The following is a 20,128-nucleotide window of genomic DNA, read 5'->3' on the forward strand; positions in this document are numbered from 1 at the left end:
CCCACACGCTCAAAACAAAAGGCACGTGGGTGGGAGAGAAGTCCACAGCGCCTTGAGCTCAGTGAGTTATGGGAGGTTGTGCGTCCTCACGGCTCGGGCTCCCTCCGGCGGGAAGGATGCACACTCAGCCAAGAAAGGCGTCTGTTTACTCCCGTGGAGCTAAGCCGTCAGGGACGTGGTGGGGCATCTGACACGGGGCAGGTACAGCCAGGGCCCCCGGCCAGAGGCCCCGAGGTCACTCCTGCCATTTCCACAGCCTTGGTTTTGGGGGGATGCCAGCGGGGCCCAGCGCAGCGGGAGCACACGAGGATGGGCTCGCGGACTCCGGGTGAGCGAGCAAAGGGGATGGGAGAGCCTGTCAGCGAATTCCAGTGCGGAGACCTCCCATCGTGCCACCGCGCCACCGCGCCACCGCAGGAGAAGCGTCAGGCTCCGCTTCCCAGCCCTTTATTCTTCTACTCAAGGTTCAGCCTCTGCCGCCACACTCTGTTAACTCCGGGGGCCCAAAGTCCTTCCATGAGTAACCGGGCAGCCCTCCCGGCTCTTAGGGGCGCTCCCAGTCCCCGGCCCTCCAGGGAGCGCGGTGGTCGCGGCGGGCGATGGAGCAGGCCGGCGGCCACGTGGAAGACTTGCCCCTCAACGTGTTCTCCGTGACCCCCTACACGCCCAGCACGGCCGACCTCCAGGTGTCGGATGACGACAAGGCGGGGGCCACCCTGCTCTTCTCAGGCATCTTCCTGGGGCTGGTGGGGATCACGTTCACCGTCATGGGCTGGATCAAATACCAGGGGGTCTCCCACTTTGAATGGACCCAGCTCCTCGGGCCCATCCTGCTGTCAGTGGGGGTCACGTTTATCCTGATCGCTGTGTGCAAGTTCAAAATGCTGTCCTGCCAGGTGTGCAGAGAAGGTGAGGAAAGGGCCCCGGACGCGGAGCAGACGGCAGGAGGACAGTCGTTTGTTTTCACGGGGATCAACCAACCCATCACGTTCCACGGGGCCACGGTGGTGCAGTACATCCCTCCTCCGTACGGTTCCCAAGAGCCCCTTGGGGTGAACGCCACCTTCCTGCAGCCAGGGAGCCCCTGCGGCCCTGCGCCCGGCCCTCCCCACTACTACACCATCTACCCGGCGGACAACGCGGTGTTCGTGGGCGACCAAGGCGGCCCGTCGACCGCGGGGGGCCGCGACAGGTAGGTGGGGCCCGTGGCCAGGCCGGCGGCCCTGCTTCGGACTCGGCGGGCGCTAACGGTGCGTGTGCTCTGCTCCGTTCCAGATCCGGCCCCGCAGCCCACCTGCTGGAAGCCACCCCGCCGGGGATTGAGGTCTTCTCTCCTCCCCCGTATGAGGAGCTGTACTCCCCTCCTCGCCAGCCCACCATGCTGACCCAGGTGCTCCCTCCGTGACCCCCAGCTCAGCCCGCGGCCCAGGAGCCTGACCCCCGACCCCTGGGGGCGCTCAGATTGGTGAAAATGCGGCCGGAGAGGGGCAGCTGCCTTCCGGTCCAGCTGGACCTGCCCTGCACAGGGCTCAGGGGCAGGAACCTCCCTCGGACCACCACCCACCCCTGGCCTACAGGAACGCACTGGTGTCTCAATTTAACGCCAGCAGCCGAGGGAAAAATCACTGCTTCTGTGACTCTGGGAGTTTCCACGGCAGCTGGGGGTTGGGGGGCGGGGGGATGGTTGGGCAGAGAGCGGGGAAGCTCTCCAGGCTCAACTGGAGGTGTCCTTGGACCTCTTCTCAGCCCCCTCCTACAGGGCGAGGGGGGGTGGTACAGATTCCCAAACACTTGGTTGCCATCCAGTGTCCCTTTAGGACTCTGGGTATCTTAAAGGCTGCACAGCATTTTATTAGTGGAATAAAATAAAACAATATATCCTGTTTTAAAAAAAAGGATTAGATAGCTGGCAACAGAATAAAATAATAACTGTACAAAATAAATATGATGGGCAATGACATAAATACATTCTTAAGTTATCAATGGGTCACGGTGACTCTTGGCAAGGCGAGAGCTCGCTGTGCGCCCCCAGGCCAGGATCTGTGCTACACACGGCTACCCCAGCCCAGTGACCAAGAACCTGGAGCCTTCTCTAAGCACCTGTGGATGAGTTCCGCGAAATGAGACAAAATAGAGATTCAGGGCAATACCTGGAAAACCACAAATCATGGAAACGATTTTTAAGGTCAAGACAAACTCACCTTCTTTATAAAAGAAGTTGGTGCTGTTAATCTTCCAGAATCTGAACTGTGTAATGAACAACCACAACCCATCAAAGACTTAAGAAGAGACAGTTACAACTATCGGGTTTTAAAAGAAAATATTTTCCTTATTTTCCTACCACTTGAGATAACGGAGGCTCATCCCAAGGGAGGATAGGATTCAGCAAGCAATTCCTAAAGATTTTGGTACCATATTTATATATGGAGTGATTTTTACTGATTTTTATCAAAAACATCTAGTTTTCCAAGGATATGATTAAAATATGGTTGGTACATTATTGGCATGGTTTGTATTATATCTTAGGAACAGAACATTTTTATATGAGAATTCATTTTGATGTTTGATGATAGGAGGTGATGGAAAAAAAAAACAAGATTCTGCATGCAGAAAGAATATTCATGAAATAGTGGATTCCTAGCCATCGGTTCTGGGGAGGAAATGGGGTGACAGGGACACAGTGGGGCATCACTGGCTGTGCCATCCCGGCAATGACACCCTGCAGGATTGCCTCCCTGGCCCCTTCCCTGCTCATCCTCACTCACCCCACAGCTTTATATTCCTGGATTTGGGTTATAATGAGCATCAAGGGAGGCTCATGTAGGAAAAAGATGTTAGGGAAGGGCGTCCGTGTGTGGGAGCAGGGCAGGTAGGACCGCGATCCATCCCGCTGACGCCGGGAGTCCCATGTGCAGCCAAGTGGCCTTGGGGAGTTTTATCTCCAGGCAGCAGAACTGCTCAGCGCCAACTGCCCCTGTTCTAAGAGGGGAGAAGTGCTAACAGACAGATAACTGATGCATCGAGCTCAGGAGCTCAAGGTGGGCGGCTGGCCTGCAACGGCGGGGGGTAGGGAATTTGTTCATTCAGTCAACGTTAGTTATGGAGTCTCTGCTCTGCGGCAGGATATGGGCCATCCAGTGGGGCTCCAACAGTGACAAGCTCACCCAACTTGTGCTCACCAGAGCTTGTGCTGTGTGCTCACAGGGCGTGCGGCTGGGGTAGGGGTGGTAGGCGGGTCTGTGGGTTACTCTGACACCGTGAGAGGTGCTGTGGCTGGAAGAGGGATCTGGGCGACGTAGGAGGGCCATGGGGGCCTGCTGGAGGAAGTGAAGTCCGGGCCCTGGACTTGCGTGAGCCCAGGGAGCACTGCTCACGCCGGACAGCGTGCAACTGGTGTCTCTTGAGCCCCGAGGGCTGTGCTGGGAGCTGAGGGAACAGTGGCCGGTACTTAATCAAAGAGAAGGAGGGACATGCCTGGGACGCCCTCGAGTGGCCGAGTGGCCGGCAGCCCCGGGAGGCTCCCGCAGGCTGTGTAAACTGTACTGCCGGCCGCTGCAGCCTCACACAGCCCTTCCGCCACCTGACAAGCACCTCCACCTGCTGTCTGGCTTCTAGATCCCTGCTCTGTCTTTATATGGGGGCTGCAGGCACCAGCATGACGGGAAGCCCACCGCATGGCTTTAGGATTCCAACGTCAGGCCCTTCCTTGGCCTCTGACCAGCAACGTCAGTCAACCAGACACTTGCCCTCTCTCATTCTTTCTCCCAGTATCTGATCGGGGAGGAACGGAGGACTGTGATCTGGGGACAGTGGATTAGAGTCTGTCCGGTCCTGCCTAGGAGGTCCACCCTGGGGCTACCGGTGTGAGAAGTGGCCCTGGCAGCCCACGGGGCCGTGTCAGCCTTGTCAGACATCTCAGTGTGTGTCTGCAGAGCAACTGGAAAGCCAGTGAGCGGCCTTAACGAGGGGGGCCCTGGGCTCTGGGTCTAGACACTCACCGGTCAGGGCAAGGCCTAGAGCCACGCAGGGTGGAACAGTGCCCTTGCCAGTGAAGCTCAGGTCTAAGTGACCACAACACCAGGAAACATGCTTCTCGTCCACCCTCAGCCGTCAGTGGGGCGCTGTGTGTGGGCATGATCTGGCCGTGCATACGGAATCCTAAAGAAAGCTAAGAGGTCTTGTTAATCAAAAGAGACAGGCTTCCTAAGAATGTAATGTTGTCTGGAAACATGTCCCAGGAGCTGACCGGGGCTGGGCCTTTGGGCTGGAGAGAATGACGACAGCGGATGATCCAGACAGGGTAGGACAGGGATTATCTGGGCCTGTGAGGTGAGGCCCGCCACCCCGCACCCTGGGGAAGGCATTACACAGAGCTCTTAGGGCTTCCTCTTTCTGCCATGGGCCAACAGCAGGATGGCCCTCCCTGCAGGTGGCTCTGCGTCTGCTCCCTCCTGCAGAGCTCTGGGAGTATCTTACACGGGGCAGGGGCGGGGGGCCCTTCCCGGAGATGCAGTCTTTCCCCCTCTTGCTCTGCTGTGCCAGGCATGGGTCTTGGTTTCAATTGCACTGAGTGGCTCTCTACTACAAAATCAGCCTTTTTAATGCCCTCCCCACTTTCTTGGCAGAGGGTGCGGCAACCGCATAAAAATAAGGCCTCTTGTTCGTGAAGAGCTGGCTGTGGGTGTCTGTTCCCAGCTTCTGACCTCTGGGCGCTCACCGGCCTTGTTTACACTGGATCCCGGGAGCAGGGCTGGCCGAGGCCCCACGTCCCCAGACAGAAGCTCCGCAGAGTGACCGTGAGGTAGGCCTCTTACCAACAGAGGGCTTCCTGCTGGGTCCTGAGCAACGGTCAACGTGCCAGGCGCCGTCTGCCGCTCGCAGCACTTGGCCCTCACCAAAGGCCTCATGCAGGGCCCTGCACACAACCGGCACCCAGCTCCTGGTGAACGACAGGATGAGAGAGAGAAATGAAGAACTTTTCAAACAGATAATTCAGGACCACTCTGGTTCAACTTAGCTGTTCTGGTGTTTTCTACATTATAAACAATTTCAAACAAATACAAGAGTCAAGAAAATAGTACATAGAACCCTGTGTGACCATCACCAACCTCAACCCGTGGCCAATCCTGCTGCATTTACAGCCCCACGCACAATCCCCCAACTGGATTTTTATTTTTTAAAGATTTTATTTATTTATTCATGAGAGACAGAGAGAGAGGCAGAGACCCAGGCAGAGGGAGAAGCAGGCTCCATGCAGGGAGCCCGACGTGGGACTAGATCCCTGAACTCCAGGATCACGCCCTGAGACAAAAGCAGAGCTTAACCGCTGAGCCATCCAGGTGTCCCAACCCTACCTGGATTTTTATGATCTTTTTTTAGGGTTTTTCATCTTTTTATTTTTTTAAAGATTTTTTTCTTCTTTTTTTTTTAAATGGGGGTATAACTGTCATACAACATTATGAGTTTCAGGTGTACCATAAGATGCTTTGATATTTGTATCACCCAACTGGATTTTTATAAGGAAATCACATCATCCTAAAATATGTCATTGTATATCTTTAAAAAGTAAAGACTCAAAAAAAATCACACCTTTAGTATGTCTAAAAAATTTACACTTAATGTCTTCAAATATCTAGCCAGTGTTCAATTTACCGCGATTTTCTCTATTTTATTTTTATGTCTTCATTTTGCTTGAATCGGGATCCAAGTGATATCAGCTTTTTGCTTAAATGCATCCTAAATTTCTAGTTATACAGTATTTTGGGAAGCAAATTATTCATGGTAGCAGATTTATATTTACTAAATTTCACTTTCCAAATGAAAATGTTTTTTAAGATTTTGCACTTTGTATCTCCTTCTCTGTCAGTTTTCCTGGACGTCTAGGACTTTTTGGGAATTAGAAACTTATTTTTTTCTGACTTCAGCATATTACCAGAGATTTTTCTAAACACGGGGCTAGAAATACTAGATACATGAAAACAAAAAGAGATCTTTAAGTGACTGTTTACACGTTGAGAAATATCCGTTACAGAATAGTTTCAAGAGTATCTGAAGACTCTGACAACCTTTAGCATTTTTGACTTGGTAGGAAAAAAAACTTCTCGGGAAGGTTTCATCATTTTCGGGGTAAGGTCTCGATGAAAACTCCTCCAAACATTTCAGAAGTGGGAACCAGAGTCTCCTCTTTTAGAAATAGCAGGCAGAGGCGTCTGGGTGGCTCAGGTGGTTGAGCCTCCAACTCTTGAATTTGGCCCGGGGGGTCATGATCTCTGGGTCCAGGAATCCTGCCCCATGCTGGGCTCCCTGCTGAGTGGGGACCCTGCTTGAGATGCTCTCTCTCCCTCTCCCTCTGCCCCTTCCCTTACTCACCCCCTCTCTCTCTCACAAATAAATCAATCAATCTCATAAATTAAATAAATCTCTTAAATAAATAAATAAAGGGCAGAGCCTCTTGCTGAACATTAAAATATTACCCGGTACAATTAAATTTACGGGGGCTGTTGATATGGACCTCTCACCAATGAATTCCCAATTCTCCTCAAATTAGAAATATATGCATTTTCTGGACATGCCTACCACTCTTCCTTTGAAGGTGGTTGTGTGTGTGTGTGTGTGTGTGTGTGTGTGTTCACCTATACCCTCTCATAGAATGTGATTTATGGATTTCTTGCCCATTTACTACCTGTAAATCATCAAGAGTTTTATGTCCCAAGCAGTCAGCAGTTGGTTATAAAATCAACAGAGAGTTGTACTAAATAAACCTTTACTGGATGGCTCTTAAGAATTGATGACAAATCAGAACGTGAAGACAACTCCACGGGAATGATTCTCACCTGCCTCTGGGATACCACAAAGGTCTCAGATATGGGAATTTTATTTGTCTTGAGCTTTTAAGAAGATTAATAACCAGATGAACTGGGAAGGAAATCAGTGCTCTGGGTTCCAGAAATTTTCTTCTGAAACAAAGAATTTGTCCTCCAGCACAAAACTTACACATGTGTAAATCATAGACACAAATATGTGTGCTGGAGTCTGCTGACACACAAGGGGCTGAAAATAAAGCTTATGTAAGAAGTCCGAGATCTTCCTGTTTGAATCCTTACATTTATTACTTTAATAAATTCTTAAAAAAGGAATGTGTGTGTGCGTACACTTTTTAAATATATATATTTTGGTGAGTAATGTAAGAACTGGTAATAATCATTTCTGAGGCAGAGGATGGGAGACTCATTTTTCACTTTAGTCCAGGCTAATTAATGATTTTAAAAATTTTATTGTTCATTTCCTACCTGCTCATAAAATTATTTTTGGGGCATCCCGGGTGGCTCAGAGGTTTAGCACCTGCCTTTGGCCCAGGGCGTGACCCTGGAGACCCGGGATCGAGTCCCGCATCGGGCTCCCTGCATGGAGCCTGCTTCTCCCTCTGCCTGTGTCTCTGCCTCTCTCTCTCTCTGTGTGTCTCTTATGAATAAATAAATAAAATCTTTAAAAAAATTATTTTTTGAATAGAGGAAGAAGAGAAGCAAATGATCTCTCTCCATGTGCTGTTACTGTTAATGTCACCTTCTTGAGGCCCCGGCAAAATGGTTTCCATTGTCACTGCTGCTTACACGTCGACAGACAAGCACACAGGCGCGCAGATGTAGACGTGGTGTGTTTACGTGCCCGTGGGCACAAGCGCGCTGTGCTATGAGCAGCACCTTTACGCGGACACACACGTAAGGTCCCGGGAGAGAGGACAGAGTGCTCATCATCTGTCGCTCCCCCCCGTGCGTGGATTCTTCACACGTACACGCTGTTGCTGCAGCCCCCTGTGGCTCATGCTCGGTGTGAGGCCAACCCGGGTCGGTGTCAGTGGCAGAGCCACGAGTCAGACTCCGGGGGTTCGTCGATCACTCCCTCATCCAGCCCCCCCGCACACCTTGGGAAAACTGCTCACCGCAGCAGCAGCTCGTTTTCCTCCGTACCTTCAGAGGTGGACCCAAGGGTGCACTGGCTGGCTCCTCCCCAGAAGAGCTACAGGATGAGTGATGCAGCATTTGCCACCCTTCGTACCCTTCGGCCCTCTGGGTGCTGTGCAAGGACGTCGGCGCCCACTGCGGCCCCCGGGGCTCTGGCTCTGGTCCCTCCGAGACCCTCCCACTGTCCCCCCGGGGCTCTTCCTCCTGGGCCTCTGGGACTGGCCTGACCCCACATCAGCCAGGAAGGATGCCACCACCCCCCAACAGTCTGAACAGGAGCCACAAAAACATGTGCAGATTTTTCCAGAAGGCAGAAAGACGGCAAAGGGCTCCATCTACCAAGCTCCAAAGAGAACAGATTTAGACTAGCGTGTGTCTGTGTCTCGTTTGGCCCCTTGGAGGCCGTAGCGACTCACCGGCGGGGTCCCCTTTCTGGTCCCTGGGCTCAAGTGATGCCCTGACTGACCTCCCGGATCACTCCATGGTTCTCAAAGTCTTCGACTCGCGTACTTGGCCGGCATTCCCTCCACACTGAACAGAGTGAGTCTGTCACTTCAAGGGAAGTCACTGACGCTGTGTTGCCCACGATGACATCCAACCTGTGAAGTGAAAATCGGAATTTCCTGAAAACTTGTATTTGTCATCACGAGCTTGACAACTCCCCCAAAAGTGGGCTTTATTTTTGAGATCGAAGTGGCACTTAAAAATGTGATTTTTAAAAAAATGTTATATAATGAAATGTGTCAACATTTGAAAGGTCTGTATAAGTCCGTGAACAAATATTTTCCACATGAGCACTAGGTGATTTTACGAAACCGCACGCACATAAAACACGTGTTCAATGTGCTAGATGGACCAATGGATTTTAATGGAACAGAGTACAAAATAGTCACGGATGCAATTTCAGATTCCACACTGCAACTAGCCGTTAAGAAACTGCCACGTGAGTTTCGGGATGGTATCAAAGAACAGTATCTATGATTATCTAAAAAGGTTTAAAAACATTTCTCCATTTTCCAACTCACACATCTGTGTGAAACCAGATTCTCTTCATATAATTCAACCAGAACAACACACTGCAACAGAGTCAATGCAGAAGCAGATATGAGAATTTGGCTGTCTTCTGTTAGATTTGGTTTTTTTTTTTTAATTTGCAAAATTGGAAAGAAATATCACTCTTCTCATCCTTTTTCTCCACATTGGAAAAAAATATGTTATTAACACATAAAGGGGATATAATTGCAATTTTATTTATATTTTATTTTCTCTATTTTTTAAAAGTTTGTTTTTTGTTTATTTAAGTAATCGCTACACCCAACTTGGGACTTGACCTTGTGATCCCAAGATCAATCAAGAGTTGCATGCTTTTCCAACTGAGCCAGCCAAGTGCCCCTGAAATTTTTATCTTTATGTTTTAATTTTTTTTGAAGGTCTTGGATCTATTTTAATTCTTTTCCAGGTTTATTGAGGTATAACTAACATGTAAAATTAGAAGATTTTAAACTGTATAATGTGATGGTTTGATATAGATACTATAATTTTTTAATGAATAAACAAATGAATATTTAATCTTTGTTTTAGTTTCTAATAAGGTAAGTCTTAATAGATACCACATAAACAAAAATTCTTTGGGTTTCTTAATATATTTCAAGAGCATAAACAATCTCCAAGAGCTAATGTGTTGAGAACGGCCAGCCTGTATTATTAGAGGCAAAAAAGCCCCAGTGGCAGTGAGCCCACCTAGGAGGTCCTAGCCTCCTTTGCAGTGAAGTTTGAGCATGCAGTTCTGGCCAACTGGATACAAGTGCAAGTTTTGGCACAGGGGTTCCAGAAAGACCACCTGGAACATACATAGGTAGGGGAATTCCTTTTTTGACTCCCTGCTTTTCGTCATTCTGAAGGACCACACCTTGTACGTAGTCACAGGACACCCAGCAGCCAGCTCGGACCACGAGAGGACTCTGGGAATAGAAGCCACAAAGATGGAGCAGGAAGACAGGATAGGTTGGGTCCTCGATGATGTGATGCTGCCTGCTTGTGCAGACTTCTTTCAAATCAAAGAGAAGAAAAGTTTTAAATCTTGTTTAAGCCACCATGATTTTGATTTTTCTGTTACATGTAGGGAAACCTAATTTGTTTCCTCCAAGTGTGACCGTGTGTTAACATTAGGCACAAAGGACCCGTCTTTAGGTGTTTATATAACTATGTCTTATGTACTTTTATGATTGGTTTCACTCCCACGTCAACCACTATGTTAAGGTATGACACTGGGACACCCGGGGGGCTCAGCGGTTGAGCGTCTGCCTTTGGCCCAGAGCGTGATCCTGGAGCTCCGGGATCGAGTCCCGTGTCGGGCTCCCTGCAGGGAGCCTGCTTCTCCCTCTGCCTGTGTCTCTGCCTCTCTCTCTCTGTCTCTCATGACTAAATAAGTAAAATTTTAAAAAAAGGTATGACACTGAGAAAACATTATTCAGGGTCAGCATTACAGGCACTCAGAAATTTGTTCAACTCTTTAAACAACAAACCGTCAACTCAGGAGGCTCATCCTACTGGCAGGCGGTGAGCTGGGCCCTGGGTACACCTGCCCTCGGAGCCACCTTGCTCCAGGAACCAGCATGACCCTTGTAGCTCTGCTGCGGGCTCCACGTTAAGGTAACAGACTATCCTCAGTGTAGAGACAGGAGCACACAGCTTGTCACTTCGTTGGTATTTCTGGGGCAGGACTTAAATTTCATTGTCACCCTCACTCATTGAACCAGAATGGCCCAAATAAACAAAGAGGCTTCTCTCTCCCTTCTTCTTAATGTTGATGGGTTGACAAATCTCATTTCCATGATCAGCCACGTCAGTTATCCAGCGCTCTCTCAATACAGTAACTGACCTGATGGGAACGCACAGCTGGAGAAGGCCAATGAACCCCATCCACAGAACCACCTGTTACTAAAATCTTCTAAGCAAAAGTAACTTCTCATGAACCTCCTCCTTCCTGTTATGCAGAGTCTATAAGCATTGACTGGGAGCATCACAGGTGGGGACTAGGTGAAGGAGAGATGGACAAAAGCCTTACTCGTAAAGGCTGGCAGATTCCAGAAGGGGCAATGTGTCTGGAGTAACCAAGTTTCTCCCAGGCTCCTCGGGTCTGGGGTGGATTCAGGCCAGAACTGACCGCTACACAGCCTGCCGAGGATTAAACGTGATGATAATGTTGATCAAAAACACAAAGTCAAAAAATAAAAAAATAAAAATAAAAATAAAAAAACACAAAGTCTGGGGGCACCTGGGTGGCTCAGTCAGTGAAGCGTCTGCCTTTGGCTCAGGTCATGATCCTGGGGTCCTGGGATGGAGCCCCACATGGAGCTCCCTGCTTGGTGGGGAGCCTGCTTCTCCCTCTCCTGTTCCCCCTGCCTGTGCTCTATTAAACAAACAAACAAACAAACAAACAAACAAACAAACATATATCTTGATAGGGAGAGAAAGAAGCAGACTCCCTGCCGAGCAGGAGTCATCCCAGGACCTTGAGATCATGACCCGAGTGGAAGGTAGATGTTCAGTCGACTGGACCACCCAGGCGCCCATGAATAAAATCTTTTAAAAAAAAGCCCTCCAAAGTCTGCAGACTTGAGATTAGTAAGTCATGCTCCCGCGACAGGGCAAGGGGGGTCAAGTACGAGCACAGGTGGGATATCAGTGCTGGCGCTGGCGCTGTTAGCTAGGTGACGTCGGGCAAGCTGCTTAACCTCACCGAGCATAAGACGTAGTTACGTACATTTTCTCCAGGGATGCCGTTCGCTCTAGCAGGGGGACACCCATAGGCCAAATGTGCTAACACAGACCGAGAGACAACTTTTCCGTTAATTTTGCCCTACCAGAGTCTATCACTCAGAAGTAGATTTGTTTACATGTAACTAAAACCCCCAAATGACATTAACTCAAACAAGAGAAGTTTCTTCCTCTCTTCCCTATAAAAAGCTCAGACGTCGGTCGTACAGGGCTGATCCCAATGCTCAGGGACCCGGACTCCTGTCTTTGTGGCATCTTTAGTTGGCACCCTGCTTCCCTCCTCGAAGTCCTCTCATGGTCCACGGTGGCTGCGGACGCGTGGCGTTATGGCCACACGCCAGGAGGCGGAAGGAAGGAGGAGAAGACGGAGAGAAGGACACAAATCGCACCCGATTCGATCCTCGTAGACAGAGCCTTCCTGGAAGTTCCGTGCTGTACTTCCACTTCCTCCTCGCTGGCCAGATGTGGTCCATGGCTTTACCGAGCTGCAAAGGGATCCTGGGACACAGAGTTGTTTTTTGTTCCTGCTGCTTCATTACCGGGGACGGGGTGGCATCGATCCCGGGGCGTCCCCAGCAGCCTCTCCCATCCTTGGTTCTCTCCCTCTTGCTCAGTCTACATTCAACTGTCTGCTCAAGAATGTGGAACTTTTCAGAAAATGTGTGTTTTGAATCCCTCTGCTGAACCAGAAATACTAACTTTGGAATGTCAAGTCCGAGTCCACGGGCCAGAGGCAAGGTTTCAGCCAAAGACGCCGGCCTGGCAGTTCCCCGGCGGCAGGTGCAGTCGGCGGCGGCAGCTCCAGCGGTTCCCGAGCGCCCGGCGGGCGAGGCAGGCCAGCCTCCCACCGGGCCGCCGAACCGGGACCTCGGGGCGCCACACGCGGGTCTCATTTCTCTGCGTTTTTGTCGGGTTGTCATGTCCCCCATCCTCACATTTGAAGGACGTTAACGGTGACATGACCATCACAGGGCAGGATTTAATGATAGCGACATACTCAAAACCAAGTGCATTCATTCCAGAAGCTGGGATTTAATAACTTGAAGCGTTCAGAGGTTAACTTGTTCTCTGAGTTTTGGGGGGAAGGGGCGGTGGGGGGAGAAGGGGGAGGAACAGAGGAAGCCAGACGCCGCTGGGAGCTGCCATAACTTTTTGGGGGCATTAGTGCTATATTTAGTGCAATTAAGTTGCTAATTCAGTAAAAACTACTACAGTTCCCTTGTGGCCCGAAAGAGTAAAACGCAGCTGCTAACAGTGGCTGATTTATAACCTAGGCACCAGGGGAAATAAGCCAGATTCTTCTGAGGGCCTAAATCACTCAGCCAGGAGATCAAAACAGCATGCTTCCCCTGGGCAGAGCACCAGAGTTATGCAGCCTCCGAAGCCGGGCTTGACGAACCCCGTGTTTGCAGCCGGCCTAGACGCCTGCCTCTCCCTCAGCCCTCGGAAGGATGCAGGAAGTAAGAGGGAGTCTTCAAAGGCTCAGAGGTCAGTACCTACGCTCTCCTCAGCCCCAATCCCAACCCAAGGGAAACCATGACTCAAAAGGCAGAGAAGCATGTGGTTAGTCTGTGATCTCCCCTGCTGGCACGTTCAGGTCACTGAAGATGACACACGTGTATGGGCAGGGCCCATCGGAGGGGCTGAGAGACCACGCCACACTCCCCCCCGCCCCCCCCCCGTGGCTGCCACTTACAGCAGAGCCTAATCCTGTGGCTCTCACGCAGGGCTGCATGTTAGAGCCACCTGAGCAGCCTGATGAGTCCCGATGCCCAGGCTGCCTCCCAGACCCAGTGAACCAGACTCTCTAGAGGAGGGCCCGAGATGTCAATGATGTTTAAAGTTCCCAGGTGACTCCAGCGTGCACCCAAGTTCAAGAACCAACGGTCCGACTCACAGAGACTTTGCTGTGAACAGTGTCCCCTGCAGCTACCCAGGGCAGAAGCTGCACAGACTTATGTCACAGCCCTTGGGGGGTGGGGTGCGGGGGGCGCGGAGAAGCCCAGAGACGTAGAGGACAGTAAACACACGAGTGTGCCTTAAGGCTCCCCGCCCACCCCCCCACAAAAGAACTGAAAAGGGAATCTGGAAACCACCAATCTGCCCAGGGGGCAAAAATGAAGGCACTGTATCATGTGGGATTCCTGGTTGGCTTACAGAACCCCCAATGTTACTTCTAATCTGCCCCAGTTCCTGAACTTCCTTTCTTGGCTATTTTTTAAAAAAAGATTTTATTTATTTATTCATGAGAAAGACACACACACATGGGGGGAGGGGCAGAGACACAGGCAGAGGGAGAAGCAGGCTCCCTGCAGGAAGCCCGACACAGGATTTGATCCCAGGACTCTGGAATCATGACCTGAGCCAAAGGTAGATGCTCAACCACTGAGCCCCCAGGTGCCCCCTCTTGGCTGTTTTCTAAGACTCGTATTTTCTGTAATTAAAACAGCAGCTCACACTCAGGTATGACGTCAGAGTCACAAAGCCCTTTTTCAATACCCATCACTCTTACCAGGGCACACAGCTCATCCAGACTCGGCCTCGGACCGCGGGGGCTGAACCCCTTCCTCTCAGACCCAGATGCCATTAGAAGCAGAGGACCGGTTGTCCTTGAGCTTCTAGACAGAGGGCTTTCATCTTTGTTTTCTGCTTTGAGCCGTCAATCCGTACGCAAAGACTTAGAAGAGGGAGTCTGCGGGTGAAATCAGCACCTGTGACATCGCAGCCTCCTCCTTGACAAACGTCTCCCTCGGGCAGGGGCCTCAGGCGGATGGCCCGCTGACCCCTCCCTGCCACCCAAACGCCCCACGTTTGGCACAAGGGGAACACTTGGTGTACTCAGGTGTGTGCAGAGGTGACTAACGCAGGGGCAAACTGTGCGAGGAGAAGGCTCTGGGAGCTGAGAGGAGGAGTGTGTGCAACGCTAAGTGGCTGCGAATCCGGTGGAGGCCCGGCCTCCATCTCCCCCCAGCTTGCAGCCCCCCCACCACGGGTGCCCTCGGGCTCACGCAGTCACCAGGTCCCTGGGCGGCATGCGGAGGAGCAGAGCCATCAGGGGCTGACGCCTGTAGCCGCAGCATTGGCTCCTCACTGGCTGAGCGACTTGGAATATAGCCCTGGAAAGTCCCCCTCGCCTGCTGAGCGCTGCTTAGCACACGCCCGAGGCCTTGACGGGAGCTTTGTCATATCAGGCGATGGTAATCCCGCACAGACCCCGGCCTGAGATGTCACCGCCTTCACCAGGGCAACCGGCAGAGGGACCTGGTCCCCTCCAGCTCCCACCCCCCCCATCTGATGGGTGCTCTGTCGACAGACCACAGTGTGTGTTTCATGGATCCAGTGATAACAGAACACTTTTAGTAGAATACAGGAAACTCTGAGATTTCATCTTTTTCTTTAAGGACATAGGACGGTGTCTAATAAGGTAGGTTCTGGAGTCAGAATGGGTTCCTTTTGCTCCATCATTCCGTTATGACCTTTGGCAAGTTCTTGCCTTCCGTAAGCCTCAGTTTCCACACTTGTGAGATGGAAGCGACACTACCACACAGCTCACAGAGACAGCTTATTGAGAGAGTCAGAGGATGTAATGTCCGGAACATCACTCACACCTGCTGACAACAGCTGATACCATTGGGCAGGCTTGGTGGCATCCCATCCCCATGAGCTGGGCCTGTGGCCCTGTGGCTCCCCATGGCACTTGCTGCCAACCTCAGTCCTGCTCAACCCCAGGGACTCCCGGAGAGCCCCATTTTCCAGGAGTTCCCATTCCAAAGTGTCCCCACCTGATGGAAAGTCCTTATGTCACTTCCTAGGGCAATCATCGCTCAAGAACATCGTCCAACAGTGGATCAACCTATCTCAACGTGCCCCATTAAATCACCTCTCCTTTCCAGTCGCTCCTGTGGGCAGACCGTGTCCGGTTTCAGCAGGGCTCACCTGCTTGTGCCAGGCCACGCATGCCATTCAAAATACCCAATATGGACACTTTCTCGAAACCAAGCGTGCCACCCCACAGCCTGTCAGGCTGCGCCACGCAAACCTGGAGGGGCGCCTGCACAAACTGGCAGCTCCTAGGCCTGATGGTAACTTGTACCCTGTGTGATGAACTATTTTGTGTTGACTCATGGCCTGATCCCCACCCACACCAATGTGACATCACCGTTTCCATAGTAAATAATAATCTTCAAATGGAATACAGCAGGAGCTGAACACAGAATACAGCCAAATGAGACAAACATGTTCCTCGAACAATGGATACAATGGTGCGGTATGGCCACAAGCCTATGCATTCATGTTCCAGATGACTTCCATATCTCAGCCTCTGGTGCTTCCATTCAACAAGGAGTGGGGAGGACTTGCGACTATGAAAACAATACCCCACAACCTCACATATCCTATGGGAGCATATATTTATATAGAGAGACATGACTCCCATTAGCTGTTAAGACTTATTCATGCGATCCTGCATCTGGAGCATGTGTTAATCCTCAACGTTTCAAAGTAAGCATGTGGACGTGAGTTCTCTACAGAATTTAAAATAGACCTTGGGATCTTGCTCTCGTTCACTGCCTGGAGCCCTCACGTAGCACCCGGGGTACGTTCTCTTCACAGCTGCCTACATTTTTACGCTGATGAATGCAAGCTCCTTAAGGGTAGGGGCCCTGCCGTGTAACAGAGAGCGTGATTTCCCGGAACTCAGCACGGGGCCTCATGGACAGGAGCAAGCGTGTACGTTTACTGCTAGAATGACAGAGCTGCCCAAGGGAGCAGAGAATCCATGTGATAGGTAATATCTGGGTACCTTTGAGGGCATTTTGTTCCTGGACTTTGTAAAAAGACGTTAACGCATCCCTCCGTTCTTGTCTCAGCAGCATGACATCACCTAGAGGTGATGGAAATGGAGAATCTCAGGCCCAGACCTCCTGAGTCAGAATTCCCATTTAAACAAGATCTAAATAAACAAACAAACAAACAAACAAAGATCTCCTGGTCATTCACAAGCATGTGACGTCGTGAGAGGCCCTAGCAGGTCTACACCACCTTCACGTCCAAGCTTGAGAGGGCTACGCACCTAAGATTCTGGTGTGTGTGGAGGGGCGGGGGAGAGAAGCCAATAATAACATTTATCGAGTTCGGGAGGAACCTAGGAGGGAGGTACTATCGTGATTCCATTTCACCAGCTGGCACCGTGTGGAGACGGACTCAAACGTACAGAGGGTACGCTCAGAAGGCATCATGTTACGAGCCCCAGGAACCGGGGAAATCTGCTATTCCAGTAACACCTTGGAAGAATTCCAACTTACACCAGATAGCAGCTTCTGACATGAAGCATTTACATACGGACAGGACTTAGGGCGGCCCATATTCCCTACCTCACATGAGTAATATGTGCTTATTGGGAAACAATTGGAAAATACAGATAAGCAAAAAGAAGTAAAAACCACCCAATGATGACAACATAGCTATTATTTTAATAAATATTGTTCCATATGTCACTAATATTTGAGCATTTATATGCATATGTATATACAGTCATACTTTTAAAAAATATTAATTTACTTGAGAGAGAGAGAGAGCATGCGTATATGCGTGAGCAGGGGAAGGGCCAGAGGGAGAGAGGCTGACTCCCCACTGAGCAATGGAGCCCAACGTGGGGCTTGATCCCAGGGCCCTGAGGTCATGACCTGAACTGAAACTGAGCGTATTCTTAACTGACCAGTCCACCCGGGTGCCCCTATTTGTACATGTTTTTAAGAAAAAAAGGAATCATAGTATCCACACTATTGGCGACTATCCCTATTTTATTTTATTTCATTTTATTTTATTTTATTTTATTTATTTGTTTGTTTATTTTAAAATATTTTTAAAAAGATTTTACTTATTTATTCATGAGAGGCAGAGAGAGAGAGAGAGGCAGAGACACAGGCAGAGGGAGAAGCAGGCTCCATGCAGAGAGCCCGACATGGGACTTGATCCCGGGACTCCAGGGTCACACCCTGAGCTGAAGGCGGCGCTAAACCGCTGAGCCCCCCAGGCTGCCCTATCCCTATTTTAAAATACCTTTAGAAGTTCAGATCTCTCCATCTCTCACCATCGCCCCTTGTCTGCATGTGTTTTTAATTCCCCCCATTCTTGAAGGATTAGCTCAAGGTTCCCGTCCTCCAAAAAGCCCCCCTAGACCACCCAGACCATGGTGGCAGTGATGCTCAGGGACGCTGCCAGCCGGGCCCCGGCTGCCTACGTGTCAGTGTAACGCGCATTCCTGGGCCACCGCAGCCCAGAGCAGGGTCTGGATGTACTCAGGGGACACTGACATCCAGCTTCTGCTCCTGGAAACGCTGCGGCCACAGCACGCCTCTTCCTGTAGGTTCGAGGGCTCCCTTGAATGCCCCACACTTGCGTCCTGTGTGTCCCGTCCTCGCCATGCGGGCTGCTCCCTGCACTAACTTGTCTGCTGCGTTCCCCTCCTCGCCGGCCGCAGCGGACGTCAGCTCGCAGCGGAGCCGGACCAGAATCAACACGTGCCATCGCCAACATTGTGTTTCTGATCCCCTCCGTGGCATCTCCAGAGCCTCGCCCAAATGCTGCCGCGCTTGCACTGGATGTGGCCGCCCGCCTGCCTGGCTCGGATGGCTGTCCCAAGCACCCGGAGCAGGCCCTTTGCACCTGCCTCTTACTCCATCGTTAGGGCACAAGACAGAGCAAGCCCTCCGCTGGGATCCCCTCAAGTCTCTGCTGGACTGGGTAGAGGCTGCCCCATGCCTTTGGGGAGCTGCACCCCAAGTCCGGCCGAGTGACCTGCACCTGGCCGTGCCCAGGTGGTCTCTGTCCACTCATTGCGCACCTGTTTCTGGCACCTCCTGTGGTGCCCAGCCCTGGTCACTGCCTGGGAAGTTCAGGGTGCCCGGCTCCCCCTGCGGCTTGGCATCGCCATCTCCCCTCGAGGCTGCTGCCTCCTGGCCTCTCTCACGCCTGGGTGTCAGCCTGCACCTGCGCTCTGGGGTCCTTGCTGTAATTAGCCTCCCCTTTCTACCAACCTGCGGGGTAGATAAGCGAGCGTGGGACCAACTGGCTGTCCCAGCTGGGCTTTGAATTTGGGCTCCAGCACTTGCCAGCCTGCGTCAGTGTCTCTGCCTCTCGGTGATTTTTTCTTGTCGTTTGAAAGAAACCCTCAAAACTCCACTGGACAGCTGAGAGTTGAACAGAGTCGCCCACGGGAGAGGCGTAGAGCAGCGCCCAGAAGCCCCGAGTATGTAATGAACTCGAGCGTGGAGACCTCCCGTCCCCTGAGCACTTGGCCTGTGCCAGATACACCGGGGCCGGCGGGGGGGTGGTGCGGGGGGGTGATTAAGGCCACTGGTAAGAAACGAGGCAGCTGTCCCGTGCCGCCTACAGAGAACATGGGCCGCCGTGGGCGCACGGAGGGGTCTGCGACTCAGGGGCACTGCACCCTGGTCTCCTGGGCCCTGGCCACCCCCGTCACACCAGGTCCTCATCTGGGGGACATCTCTGTCCAGCACCACAGACACCCAGCTACTTGCAGGGTGAGCTTCCGGCCAGCACAAGGTGAATCTTGGAACCTTGGAAAAAAGTGTCTTTTTTCCATAAAGCAGTCATTTAAGCTCCAAGAACCTGGGAACCAACTGAGAAACATTATAAACATTATGATCCAACGGCCTCAGAAGCAGATGATCCAGTTCCAGACGTACAGACTCCAGCCTGACGTATGGCTCCTGCAGACCTGTGCACATTCCAGGCCAGAAACCAAGAGGGGAGCCCGCGGGGAGGAAGGCCCACTCGGGGGAGCAGCCTGGGCCCCCCGGGGCACGTGGGACTGGTCAGGGCTCCCTGGCACTCATGAGCCTTCTACACCGGAGCCCACCGAAGTGCCCGCGGCTGCCAGCCCCGCCGCTCCGCTCTCACCTTGGCCACCCATCTACGTACCGCCAAGGGTCTCATGTCATGTCATAACCATAAGTGTTAGGTGGACATTTCAGCCCATTTTCAAGGGACAGATGTATGTAACCAACGCCCCGCTGGAGGAGCCCAGGTACAGAAACGGAGCAGCAGGGGCGGTGTGGGGCCTGCGGGCGATGGGTGACAGCGGCTCGCACTCCCTCTGGGCGCCCGGCCTTCAGGGAGGGCTGCTCCTAGAGCCCCAAGGCTTCGGGAACAGCTGCCGCACAGGAGGCAGGGATGCAGAGATGCAGAGATGCAGGGAGGCAGGGATGCAGGGATGCAGGGATGCAGGAAGGCAGGGATGCAGCAGGCAAGCATTTTCACGGGCCAGCTACGTAATCTGCACGAGAGCAGAATGAGAACGTGCGGCTCCTTACCCAACAATTACGGAGACGTTCAAGATGGTGATGGCAGCGCAGCAGACCACA

At 51.7% G+C, this 20,128-nt stretch overlaps 1 protein-coding gene and 2 long non-coding RNA genes across 5 annotated transcripts; 2 read left to right on the forward strand and 1 right to left on the reverse strand.

Moving 5' to 3' along the window:
• The first annotated feature begins 252 nt into the window (after nt 1-252).
• Nucleotides 253-2,500, forward strand: TMEM174 (transmembrane protein 174). Of its 2 annotated transcripts, XM_072826786.1 has the most exons (3): nt 253-686; nt 897-1,192; nt 1,276-2,500. In XM_072826786.1, the coding sequence occupies exons 1-3, from the start codon at nt 600-602 to the stop codon at nt 1,403-1,405; spliced, it is 513 nt and encodes a 170-aa protein (XP_072682887.1). In that variant the 5' UTR covers nt 253-599; the 3' UTR covers nt 1,406-2,500. The 2 variants fall into 2 exon arrangements, with proteins under 2 accessions (XP_072682887.1, XP_072682886.1); XM_072826785.1 differs by having other exon boundaries at nt 429-1,192.
• A 2,079-nt stretch (nt 2,501-4,579) lies between these two features.
• On the reverse strand, nt 4,580-15,887 carry LOC140633774 (uncharacterized). Of its 2 annotated transcripts, none has more exons than XR_012031368.1 (3): nt 15,524-15,887; nt 8,378-8,560; nt 4,580-4,939 (listed from the first exon to the last, which is right to left on the reverse strand). It is a non-coding gene; the product is annotated as an uncharacterized lncRNA (long non-coding RNA). The 2 variants fall into 2 exon arrangements; XR_012031367.1 differs by having other exon boundaries at nt 8,428-8,560; nt 15,524-15,886.
• On the forward strand, nt 15,182-17,242 carry LOC140633775 (uncharacterized). Its single transcript, XR_012031369.1, has 2 exons — nt 15,182-16,527; nt 16,613-17,242. It is a non-coding gene; the product is annotated as an uncharacterized lncRNA (long non-coding RNA).
• Nucleotides 17,243-20,128: the final 2,886 nt, after the last annotated feature.

Source organism: Canis lupus, chromosome 5, assembly GCF_048164855.1.
Source record: "Canis lupus baileyi chromosome 5, mCanLup2.hap1, whole genome shotgun sequence".
NCBI classification, from domain to species: domain Eukaryota; kingdom Metazoa; phylum Chordata; class Mammalia; order Carnivora; family Canidae; genus Canis; species Canis lupus.

Excerpts from the sequence above, each read along its gene's own strand:
- TMEM174 (XM_072826785.1), top strand. The coding sequence starts at position 600 with ATGGAGCAGGCCGGCGGCCACGTGGAAGACTTGCCCCTCAACGTGTTC. Across the intron at positions 1,193-1,275 it reads ACCGCGGGGGGCCGCGACAG|ATCCGGCCCCGCAGCCCACC; the intron begins GTAGGTGGGGCC and ends GCTCCGTTCCAG.